At 35.6% G+C, this 21,016-nt stretch overlaps 2 protein-coding genes across 2 annotated transcripts; one reads left to right on the top strand and one right to left on the bottom strand.

Annotated features, from left to right (window-relative positions):
• The first annotated feature begins 223 nt into the window (after window positions 1-223).
• On the top strand, window positions 224-15,500 carry Septin1 (Septin 1). The gene is made up of 11 exons (XM_053761341.2): window positions 224-503; window positions 3,570-3,762; window positions 3,979-4,109; window positions 4,671-4,798; window positions 5,732-5,849; window positions 6,133-6,219; window positions 6,538-6,698; window positions 9,080-9,181; window positions 9,628-9,724; window positions 10,390-10,494; window positions 11,845-15,500. The coding sequence occupies exons 1-10, from the start codon at window positions 480-482 to the stop codon at window positions 10,474-10,476; spliced, it is 1,128 nt and encodes a 375-aa protein (XP_053617316.1). The 5' UTR covers window positions 224-479; the 3' UTR covers window positions 10,477-10,494; window positions 11,845-15,500.
• Window positions 14,596-20,882, bottom strand: LOC128679244 (uncharacterized protein). Its single transcript, XM_053761344.2, has 6 exons — window positions 20,278-20,882; window positions 20,005-20,114; window positions 19,227-19,398; window positions 18,820-19,028; window positions 18,255-18,342; window positions 14,596-18,048 (listed from the first exon to the last, which is right to left on the bottom strand). The coding sequence occupies exons 1-6, from the start codon at window positions 20,615-20,617 to the stop codon at window positions 17,900-17,902; spliced, it is 1,068 nt and encodes a 355-aa protein (XP_053617319.1). The 5' UTR covers window positions 20,618-20,882; the 3' UTR covers window positions 14,596-17,899.
• Window positions 20,883-21,016: the final 134 nt, after the last annotated feature.

The following is a 21,016-nucleotide window of genomic DNA, read 5'->3' as shown; positions in this document are numbered from 1 at the left end:
GGTTTGTGCCTCTGGCCTACACACTTTCCAATCTGTATTTACAAGTTTTCATGATATCAGGGCGCAGACAGGATATATACAATCTACACGTGTATATTTCAACACGTGTATTTTTTTTTCTTTTTGTTTATCTATGATTTTATCAGCAAAAATGTTATTTGGGAATGCGGATGCCTGTCCATAAAAAAAGTGTCAGATTTATTTTCTCTATGGCAGGAACTTAAATGTCATTTCTGTTTCTGTTGAGGTAGCGGGTGGCGACTTCATTTCGTCAAAAATAACACAAATAACAATAAATAAGGTTTTTCCATAATTGTGATCTATTTGTGCATTATTGAATATAGTGTTAGGTCAGTTAGTTTTTAAATTAACGTTGATATAACGTATAGATACCATTCGTCATCGTTCACTCGTTTTCGCATCTAAATCAACCAAGGCGAATAAATAATAGTTACTTCATTAAGGAAAAAATATAGAAAATGTCTAGCGAAACAGGCAAAAACGTAAGTAGAATAGTGTACTATAGAGTATAATAACCTATTTAGTTTTCTCTTGTCTTTATACGAAGCTGAGACTAGATTATTTACAGTTTAGAGTTTTTCTGCATTCCATAGCAAAGTGGATCTCAATACAGTTATCGGCGGAAGTGTGTCAGTGTTTGTGCATGCACGGAATATTTGACAACTACTTACTTTCATACAATCACAACATTTTACATTTTTAAAGGCAATCTTACAAGTGTATTGCATGCATATATGCCATGTTACTTCATCTGTTTATATAGATACTTGTTGTATAGAAGGTGTGAGTAATGCTACAAGTCATTGTGTGAATAATAATAAATTGGTGCTGAACATCTGGACATCAAAATTGGTGGTGTCTTCACCAATCACTTGACATCAAGTGATGGGTTCTTTCAGAAAGAGAAACTTCATAATTCCTACTCTTTGACAAATCAATATAGAATTTTATTAAATTAATAAAATCAAAATAAAGAATATATGTATGTTATCTGATAGTCTATACAGATATGGGTCATTCCATTTCAAATGCTACCACAGCCAATTTTCTAAAGTTACTTGTTTTTAAATAAATTATCATTAAAATCCATCACAATACATTATATTATCCGAATAAAGAATAAAATTTGCATAAATATTACATTTTCATTTTTTTTTCTCACATAAAGTTAAGGTAAATATTTTTTACTCAGTGGTTGTATTTGTATGTCTCAAATTACAATATTGTAAAAAAATATACATCAGTTTTAGACAGCTAGCAAATGCAAGTATTACATAAATTTATAAGGTGATATATTGGAGCAGTATAAACTTAGGAGATGTTTATTTATTATTGTAGTTGTTTTTTTGTATTTTCTTGCTATTAACTTGTAATAACGCAAATAAAGTAACAAATTTACTAATCATTAGCATGCCTATCTTTTGTTTTTGTACCTACACCTAATAATGCAAGGTTTTCGTTTGTGCCTGAGTTTTAGCTTCATGATGGAGAGAATGAGAAAATATCGAGAAATATTCAAAAATAATGCAGAGAAATATTCTGAGCATCTGACAAAAGAGAAGAAGAGAGATCGCAAGCGGTGTTAAGTTTTAAAGAGAAAAAGTGATTAAACTACAAACAACTTTATTAAATTATTAAGATTAAATTAACAAAGTCTTCATCATTTTGAAACAGTTAACAATACTGAGATAACAGTTTCACGCACTTCAAAATCGACTCCATCTACCATTGAAGTCAAGAGTTTAAATAGCGAGAACTGATGATGATGAGTCATCAGATCGGGATGATGAAGATTCATCATCTTGCTGCCACGCCAAGCGATAAAATAGATGAATGTGTTGGTATATCGCTATTTAAATTGGATTACGACACAGATTACGAGGACGGATCTGACCTTCTTCTGATAGGTGGTCTTTTAGATTGTCAACAATATCAAGAAGAAATGGTGTTTGATGAAGGCGAGGTTCGCGTAATGTTCCTTAAAATGGTTGACTTCAATTCATTTCTAATGAAAATGATTTGTCTGATGTTCCATTTGAAATTATTATTAATATTTTGAAAGACCCCATTCTCGCATGTTTATGAGAAATAAACATAAATATTACTTAAAATAAGTTATAACAAGAGTTCCTATTCCTATTCAGTTATGTTTTCTAATATGTGAACAATAAATGAGTTATTTGTTATAATTTCGTACGCGTAACACCGCGTTATAAATGCATGTAACACCCATTACAAATATTCATATGCATAAAATTTAAAATTTTCTCTAATTTTTCTTTTACGCATGCTATGCTAATTATTTATTTAGTATATTATCGTCTGAAGTCAATATTTATTAATTATTCAAGCAATATTCATAGAAATTTGCGTTTCAGTCTGACTACTACCGAGTAGGAGGCAAAATCATGTAACGCCCGTTACACACCTTTGAAGCTAATTTTTGTTCGTTTAACAAGGAATAATTAAAATATACTTTTATTTAAAAGAAATATGAGGCTTTAAGTGATTGTTTTTAACAAATCTATGTATGTATCTTTAGTAGTTATTAAATTATTATCAGTTAAAGTCATACGAACTGTAACACCCGTTACATGGAATGACCCATATGTAACTGATGTATGTTATCTGATAGTCTATACAGATATGTAACATAGCATCAAAATTGTATATTCTAACTGGCCAATCATGAAAGGCAGATTTATCTAGTAGTTAGTTTTACTGCCATTATTATATTTTATCCAAAAGAGGTGAAACAGGCTCTCTTAGATTATTTTATTAAATATTAATCTAAAATTTAGCCAAACATTACATACAATTTTTCTTGTTCATTCTATGATATATATTTTTTCAACCCTTAATTTTTTTCATGTTAGTTGAACAAACATTCAAACATGTCCTCATTAACTGCAGCTCCTCATTTTAAAGTTGATAACTAGTAGGTACCACTTATCAAACCTTGTTTACAGCCAGGAATGTTGTTACAACATTGTTATCAGTAGTCATTATGCAGCTGGTTCAACTCACCTAATTGCCCATATGTGTGACTCATTAGTTTGTTTGCATCCAAGTGTAAAAGTAAAATTGCTAATAACTTTTTTTTTGGCTACATAATTAACAAGATGTTTAGAATTCGTATAATGAGAAGAGAATGTTCAACTGATATTGGTTAGACAGGCTTGTCAAAAAATCCTGGACTCAAGGATAGTGTATTAATGAGTATGTTATATATGTTTGAGTATATTAATATAAATAATACTAGAAAACAATGTTTATAATTTAACAAATCTATGTGAAATGCATGAGGGTTTTTGGGATGAAGTTTTTTAGAACTTTTCTTTCTATGTGATATATGGTGTATTGTAGTGTTGCCTATTAGCTGCCTAGGCTTTGTGCCCCTTAGTTGCCTTGTACGATATCCACGGGAGGATATGGAGTGGTTCTATTCTAGGGCGGAACCACACGCCACTTTACAAAATGAAACAATGTCTACTACAAAGAACAATATAACTGTAAAAGGAAATAAAATGTTTCCATCTCTCTTTCAGTTTTCAAATCTGGAGACACCTGGGTATGTGGGGTTTGCGAACCTTCCAAACCAGGTGCATCGCAAGTCTGTGAAGAAGGGGTTTGAATTCACTCTGATGGTGGTTGGGGAGAGTGGACTCGGAAAATCTACGCTTGTCAACTCTTTATTCTTAACTGATCTCTATCCAGAACGCGTTATACCGGATGCTACTGGTAAGTAAATAGAGTGATATTATATTCAAAAAATATTGTTTGTATTGTGTGTTATTAAACCGTAGTTAGATAAGGTCATTATCTGATTTGATTGCAAACACTGGTGTCAGATTTTACTCAGGTCGCATCAATATATAAAGACATCTGACTTGACATTTTTACGACTACCTACCGCCATCTAGTAATAGAAAAATAAAATATTTTTCCTTCTTGCAGAGAAAACAAACCAGACAGTGAAACTGGACGCTTCTACTGTGGAAATCGAGGAGCGCGGCGTGAAACTGCGCCTGACAGTGGTTGACACCCCTGGTTACGGGGACGCCATCGACAACACAGACTGCTTCCGTGTAAGAATGTCTTCCGTTATGAACCAGCTGTTGCCCATAGTCTGTGATAACCTATATTTGGCCAGTTTATTTACTATGTCTATTTTACATTTCATCGAAATCGGTCCAGCGGTTTAGCTACTTACATACTTTCACATTTTAATGTTAGTGTGAAGTGTGGTTAGTGGTTAATGAAAATATGATTCACTCTCACACGAGAGTGAGTCATATTTCATGTTTTATATTTTTTCAGCAAAAATGTTATTAGGAAAATCGACTATAGTTTTATAGAAGACCAAACAGATCAAAACTAATGTGAGAAATTGAACTGTTTTTATGTCATCTAAGACAAGAAATAGTCACTTATTTCTATGTAATATAGATGAAAAATAGACACTTATTTCTAAGTAATCTAAGATAAATAGACACTATTTATCACATTAGTTTTTAATTAATTCATATAATCAGTCAGGCAGTTTTAAAATAAACTACATTATCAACTATCATTGTTGATGTGTATATATATATATATATATGTCATTCTTCTGGCAGATATATTACTTGTATGTTTTTCGTTCACAGTCGATCATCCAGTACATCGACGAGCAGTTCGAGCGGTTCCTGCGCGACGAGAGCGGCCTCAACCGCCGCAACATTGTCGACAACCGTATCCATTGCTGCTTCTATTTCATATCGCCCTTCGGACACGGGTAATTCTCTTACGGCTTTTTCTCTTATGGGGTATAGGCAGTATAGTCTAGGAAAACTCTAAAACCATGTTCAGTTGGATTGTGGTGGTAACTATATTTTGCCCGCGGCTTCGCCCACGTTGTTTTTCCATGGAATCAGTAGTTTTTTTCTGGGATGTAAGGTAATCTATGTTCTTCAACATCGTACACATAATGAGGGGTCTCATTATGTGTACGGAAAATTATTTATTTAAGCTTAATATATTATATAAGCATTCTTATATAATAGCATTCTTATATGATAGCCGTGCGTATTTACCGGTAAATAGGTATAGTAAAACAAACAATTGAAATTCTGATATTTTTATAGACAACATCATATGAAGTTCTTTTATCTATGGAAAAATATTTATAGTGATACTGACCGATATTTTACTAATAATTCATAAAGTAATTGGCATTGATATTGTTAATGATGTAACAAAACCAACAATAGAACAATATGCAGTATAAACTGAACTGACTCTATTCACAACATATCCCATTGTCCTATTCTTGTTCTGTTTGTCTATTAATTACTGCATAATGTATTATCATATCCAGATATAAAAATGTATTTAGAAATATCATTGAATTAAGAGAAAATTTTAAATACAGTTCATTGTTTACGTTTAAAATATATGTAATATATAAATACTTATTTTTATTGTAACGTACTTATTCTTAAATTGCTTGAAAATGTATTGTAAGTACAGGCACATAGGAGCTTAGATACAAAAATATCTAATTTCAAAAGAAGATAATTTGATTTGTTGTTAATTGGCCCATTAATGCTGGCCAGTATCTCTTTCTATTACGTCTCGATTTGTCGACTATCAACATCTGGCACATAAGATCAATATGAGTAAAAAAAGAGAACATTGATTTAAAATAGTGTATTCTCTGATGTTACAGACTGAAGCCTTTGGACATAGAGTTTATGAAGCAGCTCCACAATAAAGTGAACATCGTGCCGGTCATCGCCAAGGCTGACTGTCTCACCAAGAAGGAGGTGCAACGGCTCAAGACCAGGGTATGCAATTTTCATATTAATTTAATAAGTACATAAAATAAAATTAATACAAGATACATGTACAACGGCGGAGTTATCCTATGTAAGGTTCTCTTACAGGCAACTGGTATTGTCTTATACTGTTTTCTCGGAGAAGTTATTCTTTTAGACTCTACCTCCCATCTTCGCGTGTTCCCGGTTTCATTCTCAGCGTGAAAATGTGAAAATTTTCTTTGAGAAAATATACATATTTTTGAAATTACTTTTTAATCAACAATTAACATTGTTTGAATTGTCTTTGTAGGTGATGGAGGAAATCGAGAGAGAAGGAATTAAGATCTACCCCCTACCTGACTGCGACAGCGACGAAGATGAGGATTACAAGGAACAAGTAAGTTTATTTTATTTTCGATTTTTATATACAAATACGTATTTTAGGAAGAAGAGGTCCAGGGAGAGAGCGAGCCGATTACATTTCACTTCTCACCATCGAATCGATTCGAAATGAGGCGCAACGAACCAATCACATTGCAGTGAGGTTGTCGTTGCGTCACAATGGCGTAATGTGATTGGTTCGTTGCGTCTCACATCAATCGACTCGATGGTGACATGTACGATTGCACTAGCTAGTACCTGAATGTCAAAAACTTAATACTACAGAATAAATAAATGGTCTGTGATCACAAAACGCTTGGGGCGGCTGCGACAGGTGCGGCAGCTGAAGGCGGCGGTGCCGTTCGCGGTGTGCGGCGCGGGACAGCAGCTGGAGGTGCGCGGCCGCCGCGTGCGCGGCCGCCTCTATCCCTGGGGCGTCGTCGAGGTCGAGAACCCCGACCACTGCGACTTCATCAAGCTCCGGACCATGCTCATGTGAGTGACACTTGTGAAGGAGCTTGGTTTATATTTGCCAAGTTTCTTCCGGTGCAAACCGATCTAATGGTTTGGTCATACTGATCACGGTGCATACGTTCTGTCTGTAAAGAATACAAAACAGATTTCTAGCGTACACATTTTTAATGCCATTGCGGTATATAATAAAATGATCCAAATTGGTTCATAAACGCCCAGTTTATTTTCTACCCTTTATACAGGGTGTTACTTTGCATTCTTGCCATATTCACAGAGGTTGTTATATTACTGATTCTGAACACAAATCAATTAAAAAAACATGATCAAAAGTTAGGTATTTTTTTTAAGAATATTTTATTTAATCGACATTATGTTATGAACAACACTTATTATCGAAACATATGCACATCACTAGTCCGTCGGCAAACTTGAGTACATAAGTCGGCAAAAAAAGCTCCGCCCCTTTTCTTTGTGCGGCGTAAACGCCGACCGACGGCCAGCCATCCCCGCAACCCCGCAACGCACCACCACCCCGCCCCAGTCTATTCGCGACGCCGACGCACGGCGGATGTCAAGATTTCGCTCGCTCCGCTCGCTCTGCTCGGTCCGTGTTGTTTAAGTTGCGTATCACAATCAAATCAAGAAAATGACTGAAGCGTATACCAACCACGAGTTGGTGGAAATGGTGCGCTTGTATGCCATATGTGGTGACAGTTTGCGGCAAGCCGTGAATATGTTTGCGGAAATGTTTCCACATCAAAGGAGGCCGTCCCGCCAGGTTATGCTTGCGGCCACACAGCGATTGAGAGACTTTCGTCAGTTTGACGTCCCAAGACACGCGCAAGCTCGAGGCAGTGTAGGGCTTACTGTAGAGTTGCAGGAATTAATTCTAGACTACTTCGAAGTAGAGCCCCGTGCCAGTACCCGTGAGGCAGGACGACACTTCCATGTGAGCCACGTGACAGTGTGGAGACTATTGAAAAGTGAACAGAAACACCCGTTTCACTTTAGAAAAGTACAAGATCTGCTCCCACAGGATAATAATGCACGAATCACATTTTGTCGCTGGCTGCTAGACAACCGAAACGCCAACATTTTGTGGACAGACGAAAGTTTGTTCACAAGAGTTGGTGTATTCAATATCCATAATGAGCACTGGTGGAGTTATCGGGATGAAAACCCCAGAAAAATAAAAAGACACTCTTTTCAACACCGATTTGGTTTAAATGTCTGGGCTGGCATAATAGACGGACATTTACTCGGACCTTATTTTATTGAGGGCCGTCTTACCGGCTCAACGTACCTGGAGTTGCTGGATCACGTTATAAACGAGATGCTAGATGACGTTCCTCTCGCTTCCCTGCAAAACTTTTATTACCAACAGGATGGTGCTCCTCCACATTTTGCAATCCAAGTGCGTGAATACCTGACCCGCAAGTTCGGTAATAACTGGATCGGGCGTGAAGGTCCAGTAAACTGGCCAGCACGGTCCCCAGACCTAACTCCATTAGATTATTATTTGTGGGGTGATGTTAAACGTTTGGTGTACACTGAAGAAATCAACAGTGTTGAAGTGTTACGCGAACGAATCGTTTCAGCATTCGATAAACTGAAACAGGATTTGTACGTTTTACGAAAACTAAAACGAAATTCTTTACGCCGTGCAAGACTGTGCATTCGTGAAAATGGTGAGCACTTCGAACAATTACTTAGAAAGACTTAGATTTTTTTTACTTAGATTAATTTAGTGTTGTAAATAGACGAATCAATTGTAAATAGGATGATTTCAGCTTTTTAACTACGCCAAAAATACCTAATTTATAAAAACAAAAATAAGTTTTAACTTTTTGATCTCTGAAGAAATGAGGGATAATGTAATAAAAAAATAAAACTAATTAATTAAAAATAGGTATTTCTGTCGGTCCTAAGCCCGTAAAGTAGGAAGGGAAATCTGAAATTATTCATTTACATGCGCTGTTTCGGGTGATTTCGGCCGTGCCAGACGGCCACGCCCACTAGATTTATTCCTATTGCGACTTATGAATGCACTCGAAAAAATTGGTTTATTCCTCAGTGTCCTGTAAATTTAAGTTTATTGATTACTCAGCCTGCGTTATTCTAGGATGTCTCAAATTAAACTAAACTGATTGGTATTGGTTAGTACTATTAGCTGTGTGAATATGGCAAGAATGCAAATTAACACCCTGTATACATATTAAATGTACACTGTGGCGCTACCACCATCACCTTTTCACAACTCTCTAACTATGCACTACCCAAAAACCATCGTAATAAAATGCTCCATTTTGATGTGAAACAACAACTTTTGTTTCTATTGTGTTTTTTTTTTTCAAAGTTATATCAAACAAACACGTTTATAATATAACGTATGTGACTTCCAGCACGCACATGCAGGACCTGCAGGAGGTGACGCAAGAGGTGCACTACGAGAACTACCGATCGGAACGCCTCGCGCGACAGGGACAGCTGCCCAAGCGACACACGTATGTTATATTAAATTAATATATATGAACAAATCACAGAAATTAAGCTAGCCCAAAGTAAACTCGACGTTTGTGTTATGAGATATTAAAGGTTCATATTTGAATCTTAATTTGAAGTATGACATTTTGCCGTTCAAATGTGAACTTTTATAAAAATAAAAAAAGAGGTCGCAACAAACTGAAAATAAACCAAATGCGAGTCGGACTCGCTCACGATCTTTTTCATACTATTCTTTTTCATCTATAAAAACTGCAAAATAATACCTAATTTGTTTTATTAGGTTTTTTAGTATTTATTGTTATAACGGCAACAAAATATATCACCCGTGACAATTCCAACTATTTAACTATCACCGTTCATGACATATAGTCTGATGACCGACAGACATACGGAACCTTTAGGTACAGACAGATACCTAAAAAAGAGTGTCCATTACCGTCGGCAGATCGACGGAGAGCGGTCTGAGCGAGACGGAGTCCAACGGACACAGCAACGGCGCCGGCGAGGACGCGGCCGGGCGAGAGCGCGCCTTGAGGGAGAAGGTGACGCATACACTACACTACACTACACTACACTACACTACACTACACTACACTACACTACACTACACTACACTACACTACACAGTACACAATACACACTACACACCATGTACCAATCATTTCAATTTGATCTCAAAGACAAAACACTATGGCAGTTACTTAGATTCTGCACAGGTAGATTCAGGTCGCCACTAACATAGCATTCGACGATCAACATGTTGGGGCGCAGCTTACAAGCTGCGCCGACGCAGGGCTCCTCTCCCGTGGGAATTTCGGGATAAATAGTAACCCTATGTGTTATTCCAGGTTTTATTCTACCCGTGTATCAAATTTCATAACAATTGGTCCAGTAGATTTTGCGTAAAAGAGTAACAAAAATACATCCTCACAAACTTCCGCATTTATAATGTTACTAGTTTACCCGCACAACAAAAAAGGAATTCTGGGAACTGGGTGAAATATCTCAGATTGGGAGGACGGATCACCCGCCTGGACCAGGAAATAATAATAATGGTCGACACGCCAAGAGGAAAATCCCATGCACTGTCATTAAAATACCAATATATTTTTATGTGGCCACAGCTACTGGGGTATTATTTAATCTGTGCCACAGCCGACTGATCGATTCAAATACTAATGTAAAGTAAATGTGGTGTGGTTGTCAGGAGGCGGAGCTGCGGCGCATGCAGGAGATGCTGGAGCAGATGCAGCGCCAGATGCAGCTGCAGGCCGCCAGCACCACCACAGCATAATGCTTCACCGACGCACAGGTATACGTTTGTTTTCATACGTACTTGAACCTTCAAGGTCATAGCAACCGTTCCCATCAGGCATAATGTGTCATTAAAAAATGACCTTTGTGGCGTTATCTGTAGACAACAAATTAGCGGACTGCTCGATATCAGATCTAGCCTTAGGTAGCTACATAAATAAAATTAAGTACATATAATCTAGTTAGGTACATAAAAGGTAAAGTTTATATATAAAATAAATAAATATATTAGGACAAATCACACAGATTGAGGTAGCCCCAAAGTAAGTTCGAGACTTGTTATGGGATACTGACTCAACGATATTATATATATATATATATATATAAATAAATAAATATATTAGGACAAATCACACAGATTGAGCTAGCCCCAAAGTAAGTTCGAGACTTGTGTTATGGGATACTAACTCAACGATACTATATTTTATAATAAATACATATATAGATAAACATCCAAGACCCGGGCCAATCAGAAAAAGATCATTTTCCATCATGACCCGACCGGGAATCGAACCCGAGACCTCTCGGTTCAATGGCAAGAATCTTACCACTGCGCCACCGAGGTCGTCAATATATATATATATATATATATATATATATATATATATATATATATATATATATATATATATAATATCGTTGAGTCAGTATCCCATAACACAAGTCTCGAACTTACTTTGGGGCTACCTCAATCTGTGTGATTTGTCCTAATATATTTATTTATTTTATATATAAACTATATTTTATATATATATAGAGATAAACATCCAAGATCCGGAACAATCAGAAAAAGATCATTTTCCATTATGACCCGACCGGGGATCTAACCCGGGACCTCTCGGTTCAGAGGCAAGCACTTACCACTGCGCCATCGAGGTCGTCAAAAGACACTTAGGTTACTTTTCGTTCTAACCGTTACTCTAATTGAGATGTCGACTCAAAGTTGAGTTGCGAGATTCCACCTGAATAAACAGTGATCTTCATACATACACAAGTTTATATAAACTTGTAAAAACGGTATGCTAATGCTCTAAAATACGTCAAAAATAGCCTTTACAATTTATCTATATGCAATTTATCAGTATGATGGAATAAGTATGTATATGTAAGTTTATATAGAATGGTATGTATATATTTCAGTATATATGTATGTAATTTTAGGTAGTTTTATTTTGTTTTGTTTAGTACACGTACTTTACCCTTTCTTCCTCTTTCCTCTCTCGGGTCTGCTGGAAGAGGTTTCTTTAGAAATAAGCAGTACCTATGTATTCCACAACATCATTTCATTCACGTATTCTGTTTCGTGTACATAAATTGCTAAATAAATAAATAAGAATTTTCGTTCCAGTGCGAAACGAACGCGACGACGTACAATCCAATCGGGTTCGACATCGTCAACACCATACTGTGCGTCATCCCCTACTGCGTCACCTCGACCTGATAACAGATCAGTATGATTTATTCGTACGGCCCACGTATGTATTATGTTAGAGTACACTGATTGTGCCCAGTTTCTTATAGTTTGTAGGACACTTAACGTCTACGGACGTTATAACAATATGACTTCTTTTGTGTCTCATTTAGTGTTCGTGAAAGGGTTAAACAACAAAGGCCGGTGCATACTGAATGCGCTTTGCATGTTTATTGAATAGGATAGAATATAAAATACTTTATTGGCCACTAAATATAAACAAAAACATTACATTTCTTCTTAACAATAAATAAAATATAAAATATTGCATGTGATTATAACGCATACGTGCACGCGTATACATTAAGCATTAGGTCTGCACCGACTTTGAATACCATTTTGCCTATAATATATCGTCATAATGTATTCTTGTCTTTTCCTCTAAAGAAATCGCGTCGAAGAAATAAACGAATCGCGTTATTACTTTACATAATATGCATTGATCAAAAAGATGAGGAACTGGGCGTATCAGATATATAATTAGTATTATTTTCATTATTATTTTATCATATATCACAAGGCGTTTATTCTGGGCGACGTGTAACTAGAACATGAAACAATAACTTGAAATTATTTTTCCTTATATGTACGTTGATATAAGAAAGAATGATACTACAAAGATGATTTATTGAAAGATAATTTTCCATAAAAATTACGCAAACCCAATCTTAAGCGTACTTTGCTTATAAAAAAGTGTAGCCTGTCAAGAAAGTGAAGACGGATTTTTTATGAACTACATTTTTTGCCATTGCAAATAAAATGGTCAAGATTGCTTGACCCAGTGTTGCCAACGAATAGGAGACAGCGCCCTCATTTACTTGCTTCACTTTCTTGACAGACTGCAAGAGAGAATCTGGTAAAGAGAAGTGTATTTAACTTAAATCACGAATATGTTCATATTTTTATCAAATATATTCAATGTAAAGATCTGCAAAATATGAGTTTGACGGTTTTCCATGATATAATTTGCTAAAAACTCCAGCTTTCAAACATGTAACGATAAGTTGTATTGAGTGCCTTGTTTCAAATCTTTTCGTCCTTTAAACATCTCTAGATTTATCCCTCGTCTTGTCTCTCGCCTAGCGTTGCTGAGAAATCGATAGTTTTACTACCGATAACGAACTACCATCAATACCATCTATCAATCGATATTGGACTATTGATCGGCAACACTACTCTCGCCCTAAAGATATACTAGTAGTTACTAGAACTTATTTCTATGACTAAGTATTTCCTATATAAATAAGATGCAATATTATATTAGCAGTTAAATGTAGGTACAGTGTTAGCTGTAGACATAGAACTTCAGTCAATGAGAGAGGGCGATGCAATATGTCGAGTAGTGAAACGAATGTTAATGTATGGAATTTCGTGAAATACGTAAAGATATCAGCGGTGTGTGCAGATGAATGAGATTGGCAGAAGAGAATGGGGCGTTCTATACAAAACTATACTTAGTGAATACTTTTCGCTTTATTTTATAGGATAACAAATATTACACAATGACTAGTCTAAGTTAAACAACGCTTCCTAATGAAGTGAAAAGGCGCTGAGAAAAAACTTAACTTCAAAAGTAACACACTCTATTTTTTGTATAATATTTTGGGTTAACACATTATTTAAAAAGAAATTAAAATTTATTAAACATAAACCAGGTGCATGGAAAAATACAGTTCTTTTTATTCTGTGTCATTTTTTTTAACTGTGCTGATATAATTTGAGTCATCCATTGGTTTATTTATTCGAAGGTAAAATATGATTTGTTAGATTTAAGGCTGCAACTATTTTGCTAAATGTGTTGTCATTAACCTATGTCTCGAATCAACTACGATTGAACTTGAATTTTATTAAACTATATTAATTGTTCAAAATCAACAGTGTTATTAAAGTATTATATTTTTCTTATTGCACGTATTAACGTATAAATTTAGCTTGATTTATGTTGGTTAGGACCAATATAGCAGGATGGAAAATTGATATCTAATGACGTTGTGATTCTCATTCGTGATTTACAACATTTCTATAATACAAATAATAAACATCTTGACTTTCAAGCTAGATAGACTTGCCGATGTACTTACATTCGATGCTAAAATGCTATTTTATAAATCAAGGTACATTTGATTTACCATTTTATCTATGTCATCATAGTATTTTTTAAGATTTTAAAATCTCAATTTGACTGATTGCGTTTTCCATTAATTAGGATTTTTTTACTCTTTTATACAGTGTTTAATCTTATATAGTGGCTTGCCTGCTAGGATAAATTGAAAATGATAGTGATTTGAAATAATGGAAGGCTGATGTAGTTCCACGACTGGAATGGTAAAAGGAGTAGGGCGTAAAGTTTAGGTAAGAAAATCGAAGCTACGTAAAACGTGTTACACTTCCAATCCTTGAGGGGATCGTTTGGGCTCATTCGCTGGGCATTTTTTTTTCTGTATCAAAGTCATAGCAAAAGAAATTTCTGAAAATATAATCTTTATAGAAGAAAAAAAAAACAGTATTTTATGTGTTTGGCAAGTGTCACACTTTACGTATTACTCGTGTATTACACTTGCCTCGATTGACTTACAGATCTTAATCAATTAATTCGAATATTCCATATTGGTGCATTTATTTTATGTATGTAGCCTAGACTTGCACTCCTAGTGATATAAAACTTTAATAATAAACTTCTAATATTCTTATGTTGACTTGAACAAATCTATTTTAAAGTCAATGTCGCATTAGGTGGCTCTTCCTTCTTTTATTTCGAGGCAATAAGCGTATAAGATTTGATGCGTCATTAATTTTAAAATGTTTGCAACTAACCTTCTTACTCGCAAAAAAGTTACAACTCAATTTTAATTGACACTTGTTGGATGTTATCATGATTAAAAAAAACTCCTTTTGTGTCTCGTTTGGCTAAAGGTCTCATTCCACGAATCTCAAATATTGAAAAACAGCGGTCGGCAACCTTATCAAGCTGTCCACAGCAATGTTAAAAGAAATCCCTGATTTTTCCCTGACATTCCTGAATATGGTCACCCTTTTGGCAGTCATGGGCCACAATGTGGGAACATAATGTAAAGTCGAATCACATTGTAAATGTATGCCTAGAAATTCAATCCTATATGCGTACAATTGGTCACGTCTTATAGAATCAATAACTCCACATCCATCTACTATACTGCATATAGACTTTAAAAAGAACTCTTGTTTATTACAAGGTGAACTTGAATCCTACTATTTTAAGACTAGTCTTAAAATGTTGAGTTTACGAAAGAATGCTTCGAGCCGCGTGTTGCTGACTACTGTTATAAAAAATTGGGCTGAAACATATTTTGGTTAAAACAGGTGTTAACTTTTTTATGAATAAGTGGTAAGATTATAAATTAATTGGTGCCAAAGCTACATTGAATTGTTAGAACAGTTCTAAATTTAAATGAATCTTATTTCCAGGCATATCTACAAGTTAGGTGTTATAATGTACTCTATAGATATAAACTTATGTAATCACTATATTTTTTATAATAAATGAATAAATATAAGTAATTTTGTTTTATTGAGTATCAATACAATTATAATATAAATTACATATCTTTTGACATTGCGGATAAAATTATAGCCCATTAGGTATTTAAAGATAAACAATATTGTATAATAATAAACGATTTACTTATGTCATTTAGACAATTTGTAATTTTCAAGATGGTTTACCTTTTTAATTACCTACCTAAAATAATGGTGTATAGCTACTGACTCGTGGGAGCCTTGACATAAAGATTAACAAAGATTACAAAACTTATAAACATTAACATATAACATACAATGATTTGAATAGGGTAGATGACAAGGTAAAAAAGTTGTATTCTCTAGATAGATATTTAAGACCATTGTGACAATTCATAGACTGTAACAATGCTGCTGGATCATTATAGGAACATTTAAATTTGGTTGGAAAGTCAATTTCACGTTAGAGTATCATTTAGTATGGAGCGTTTGGACGAGTCCAAAAACGTGATTTTATTTTTGTCGTATCTTTGAAAGTATTGTTGTGTGTTGTTATCACTGGTGTTTCTAATAATATAAGGGCATTCGATTAGTCATCAAAATAAAAAATTACAAATTGTCATCCACCCTATTCCTAAAATATTGCGACAAATATTATATATTTTAGTTACATATATAACATTTTGTTAACATTATGATACAAGTGTGCAAATTTTGGTTCTTACACACGAAGTTGGATTTCTTGCGCAAGTCAAAGCCGAGCGCTATTATATACAGGCAGAGTGTGTAATAATCAAAGCACGCGTGTGTCATACGTTTTTCAACACATTTAAATATGCAACGTAAAACGTCGAATAAATAGCTAGTGCTGTAAGATTTCGAAAAAATCTGTCCGAAAAATAATCACAACTCGTTGTCTTGAAGGGATAATTTTATAGCTGCCAGTTCTTTTTTATTCCAAATATCTTTGGTTCTTTCAACTCATATAAATCCCCAAGTCACCCACCACCAGTCCTAATGACTAATGATTCCCAACAAAATGTATCTAATGCGCCTATAATATACCTATAATTTATACTTTTTACATTAGGTATAGGAACATGATTTTGACTTTCGCATGATTTTATGAGACCAAACAAAGATGAAGTTCATTATGCTGAAGGTAGTAAAGTAAAAATAATATACTTCAAAATAAAATAAATTTTATTCAACATATTTAAAACAGAATTTATTCCAAAATTGGAACAGCAATTAAAATACGGAAGCTGACTTCTACGTTATATGTTTCATAAGTAATACTAGCTTCGCTCTCGTGGAAATTTTAGGACAAAAAAGTACCCTATGTGCTATTCCAGGTTACATTCTACCCATGTATATAATTTCATAGAAATCCGTTCAATAGGTTTAAGTGTGGTTACACTTAAATGTACTGAACGGATTTCTATGAAATTTAATACATCCCACTAGTTATGAGAAAGTTTGTTATTCAACCGAATAACAAACTTTCTCATTTATAACTAGTGGGATATTAGTTATTAGTCAAAATCACATCCCTTAAATTGGGTCTAAACGGGGATTACCCTTTTTAGTAGTGGACATAACTGGCGAGTCAATGTGATGTGATATCGATATACAAGTAGTTTTAGAGCAAAACCAGTGGCACAAAAGCTGAGGTCTACTGATCCGGTACGGTCTGAAAGCACGCCACCGACTTTGATCTCACTGCGAAAAGAATCTATAGTGAAAAGCGAATTGAAAACTCGCACTATCGCATTTGGATCAGTCGTAGACAGAGAAAACTATAGACTTCGCTATATCTTTATAGTAATATAATACACTAGTAGAAACGGGACAGAGTGCTAATATCTTTTTCCTTCACAGTGTGCCATTTTTATGAGTTCAGCCAGATCAGGCCATATAGAATCATTTATCTCATTTGGCTCGTCTTTAGTTTTTTTTTTGGGATCAGTTGACGCCAGGTACTCTAATAGAATACATTCAAATTCAACACGCAACATAGCGAAATCACATCGCTCCGTTGCGTTACTGTGACTTCCATTCAGTTATTACAGGGTGTTACAAAATATCTATATACATAGTGTATAGATAGACAAAAATAGTGTTCTACACTCCCGCTTGAAGTAACATCCTGTATCTAAAGTTTTAGGTATCCGTGCCACCAGCTCTCCTCTTCATCAATACGCATCACAACATCAACGTGGCTTCATTGGACCAATACATCGCCACCGAAACAGTTGTGCTGTTTCGTGGCGTTATACAGGTCCTTCAGTATGCTGGTGGTAGAGAACATAGGACAATAATTGTGCCACAGTTTGGAGATCACGCTGTTATAGATCATTTGATCTATAGATGGAAGGTGCCATGGTTTGGGGATCACTGTCGACACTGCCGATCGCACTGGTATAGATTTCGAGATCTATCGATGGAAGGCCTGCAGCTTCTCGCAGCTGGGCGTCCTGAGCTTCTGCGCCTCGGCGTACTGCTTGGAGTCCCCGAAGTTGCGCGCCTTCCACGCCATGCTATCGCGGTAGTTGCGCTCGCGCTGGCACGCGTGCCTCAGCCCCACTGGAAGGCGAATGGCATCGTTATGAAATCAAATAGTAGAGATCACGCAAATAGATTTTATTAAAACAACCTTATTTAGAGATTCCATTCGTTTAGAATGTAAATTAATGCACTTTCACTTCACTTCTATTATTTTTGAAATTTGCATTAGTAAATATTTGATGAGTTAAAACAAATTATTTAGATTATATTATTGAGAGCAATACCTATGTATTCTTCCTCTATAGCCATTTCAAGCCTTCGCAGTGACCCTTGGTAGTCTGTGTGGAAATTCTCCTTCACATAATATGGTACCTGAAATAATCACAAAGCTGTATTTGTATCATCATCATGAGGTGCCATCTTCGAATTGAAGTTTGGAGGTCAGCATACGGAAATCCTCACGGCTTTGGGCCGCTATTTTCAGTTGGTTGTATCTAAGTCCGGTCCAATCCTTTATATCAACAAACCACTTTCGTCGTGGGCGGCCAGGTGGTCTTTTGCCAGGAATTTTGCCTTCAAGAATCAGTCTTAGAAATTCAAACTGGGGTCCCCTTTGTATGTGGCCAAAGAAACCAGCTTTCCTCCTCCGAATGTATTTGTATGTACTAAGAAAATTATAATTTGTCTATAGATTTCAAAGTACATGAGAAAAAGTGAAGTTTGTTTATCATCCTTCATGTCTAATAAGAAATCCAAACTTCAGGATATCAACTACATTAAATAAAAAGGTTCGTGCTAAGTTCGTTAATGTGTTCAAAGCGCGAAAGATCAAAAACTTCCTAGAAATACCTTCAGATTGACAGTTTCTCTCGGGACAGGATACTTGGAGCTGGGGGTCAAGCTAAAAACCGGTTCGCTGATGAAGAAGCCGGACATCATGGACAGCAGCACGAGCACCAGCACCGGCAGCAGCTGCACCAGCCCCGCGTGCGTCTCGCGCGGCGACGGCGAGCGCTGCCGGCGCCGCGCGTACGCCGCCGGTCCGCCGCCCGGGAACGCTGCGACAGCGGGGTGTACATCACCACTACTATTACGTGTTTAGGTGTGAGTGTGACCAATAAAGACATCTAATAGGCTAATAGTTTGTTTCAATGTCCCTTTGCTTGCATAAACAAATACAATTTTTACAAGCTTTTATTTATTAATCTAATAAGTATTTTGTTCACATAAGTTTTGAATATATAAGAAATACGTACCAGTGGCTCCAAAGAACATGTTGAACAGTTCTTCCGCCGTGAGATCGGACTCGAACCCTCGAGCATAATACTGATGATGAGAGTGAGTGGTTTGAACTGGCTCTTCACCTCTAAGGTCATACTGTTTGCGTTTATCCGGGTCTGTTAGGACAGCTGCTGCATTACCAATTGCCTGAAAATAATCCAGTAAAATTATAAAGTGTATGCATATTATTATTTTGAAATAATAAGTAATAAATATTTGTTTACAATAAAAATAACTACTTACCCGAACAATTAGACATTATCATAGGAAGTACTATAAATTTGCCTTCACAATTTAAGTATTCACAAGGCAAATTCTTTATTTCAATAACTTAAATGGTAAAGTTTAAAAAAGTATACATCAATGATAAATGAGCAGGTGAAATCGTCCTTATTCAGACATTGGTGACCATGCCAAACATGACCAAGCCACAGATTATACAATGCTTCCAGTAACCAAACCATTGTCAAATAATAACAACCACACTGCAATGCTGCAATAATTGGTTAGCTGCATCTCACTGTGAAGCTATTTGATAATGAGAAATGAGATACACATACTTAGCATTTAGATTCAGAGAGGAATGATAATAAATAGGTAAATAAAAATAGACAAATCACATGTTCTGGTCAGCAGCTCTATGGAATGAGATTTAGGGTTAAATCCTATGTGGCAGCATATTTTACTTGATTATTTGTGAAATTAAATTAATATAAAGTATTGGAACAGGTCAATTGTATGGATCATAATTACCTTAAATGCTTCAGAAGCTCCGGGAGCATGATTCTTATCGGGATGCAGCTGGAGAGCAAGCTTTTTATATGCCTTTTTAATGTCCGAGTCTGTAGCTTCCTTTGTCACTCCTACAAAACATAAACATTTCTATAAAAACAATATCAATGACAGGCGATAGTAGTTACTGTTTTGTTAAAGATGATATTTAATAAAAAGTAAAGTACAGGTGTACTTGTTTGAAAAGAATAAATTATTGGGTAATAAAAAAAAATCCAGATTTTATAATTTTACCAAGGATTTCGTAGTAATCTTTGCATTTCGTATTGATGCGACGGACTGCATCCAGTTGATCTGAGGTGTATTCTCTCTGTGGAGCCTGATGATTAGGAGCTTTTCGTCTGCGAACTTCCTCATTACTGGCAGAGGGACTAGATGGCGGAGTACGTTTACGCTCCGAACTAGAGCTTGCTGAAGCCCTAACTCGCGATAAAAACTCTTTAGACTTCGTTGAAGGAAATAATCTCTCAGCTTTTAGCAAGAATCTCTCTGCTTTTTCAAGATTTCCTGATAAAAATGCAGTTTGAGCAATCTCAATACACTTGTCAGCTTCGTCCTTGTCTTCGATGGTCATTTTAACTTCAGTAGCTGTCTAACGTGTACCACAAAATTAACTGGGTGACTGTGAAATTTTAACGTCACAACGAAATGAACAACACCACTGGGTCCACAAATCTAATTAGCGTAAATAGATTTATAACTATTTAAAATTCACACGTCATATCCAATCAAAGAAATATTTGGATCATATCTAATCCAAAGTAAAATTTACAATATTGTAGCGTTAAATTGCAATCAGCCACCATCAGCCTGTCTGACTTGTTTTTTTTTTTTGGTTTATTCCCTCGTTTTATTGAGGAGGCAAAGAGTACTAGCCCATACAGCCAAGTCTTTTGTATTGAATATTTATATATAAATAAGAGTGGCTAATATCCACTGAAGAAGAAGGCATAAGCCAAGTCTGTAGTGTACA

The sequence above is a fragment of the Plodia interpunctella genome, chromosome 21 (assembly GCF_027563975.2).
Source record: "Plodia interpunctella isolate USDA-ARS_2022_Savannah chromosome 21, ilPloInte3.2, whole genome shotgun sequence".
In the NCBI taxonomy this organism is placed as follows: domain Eukaryota; kingdom Metazoa; phylum Arthropoda; class Insecta; order Lepidoptera; family Pyralidae; genus Plodia; species Plodia interpunctella.
The sequence above is the reverse complement of the archived record's forward strand: the minus strand, read 5'-3'. Positions and strand labels throughout refer to the sequence as shown.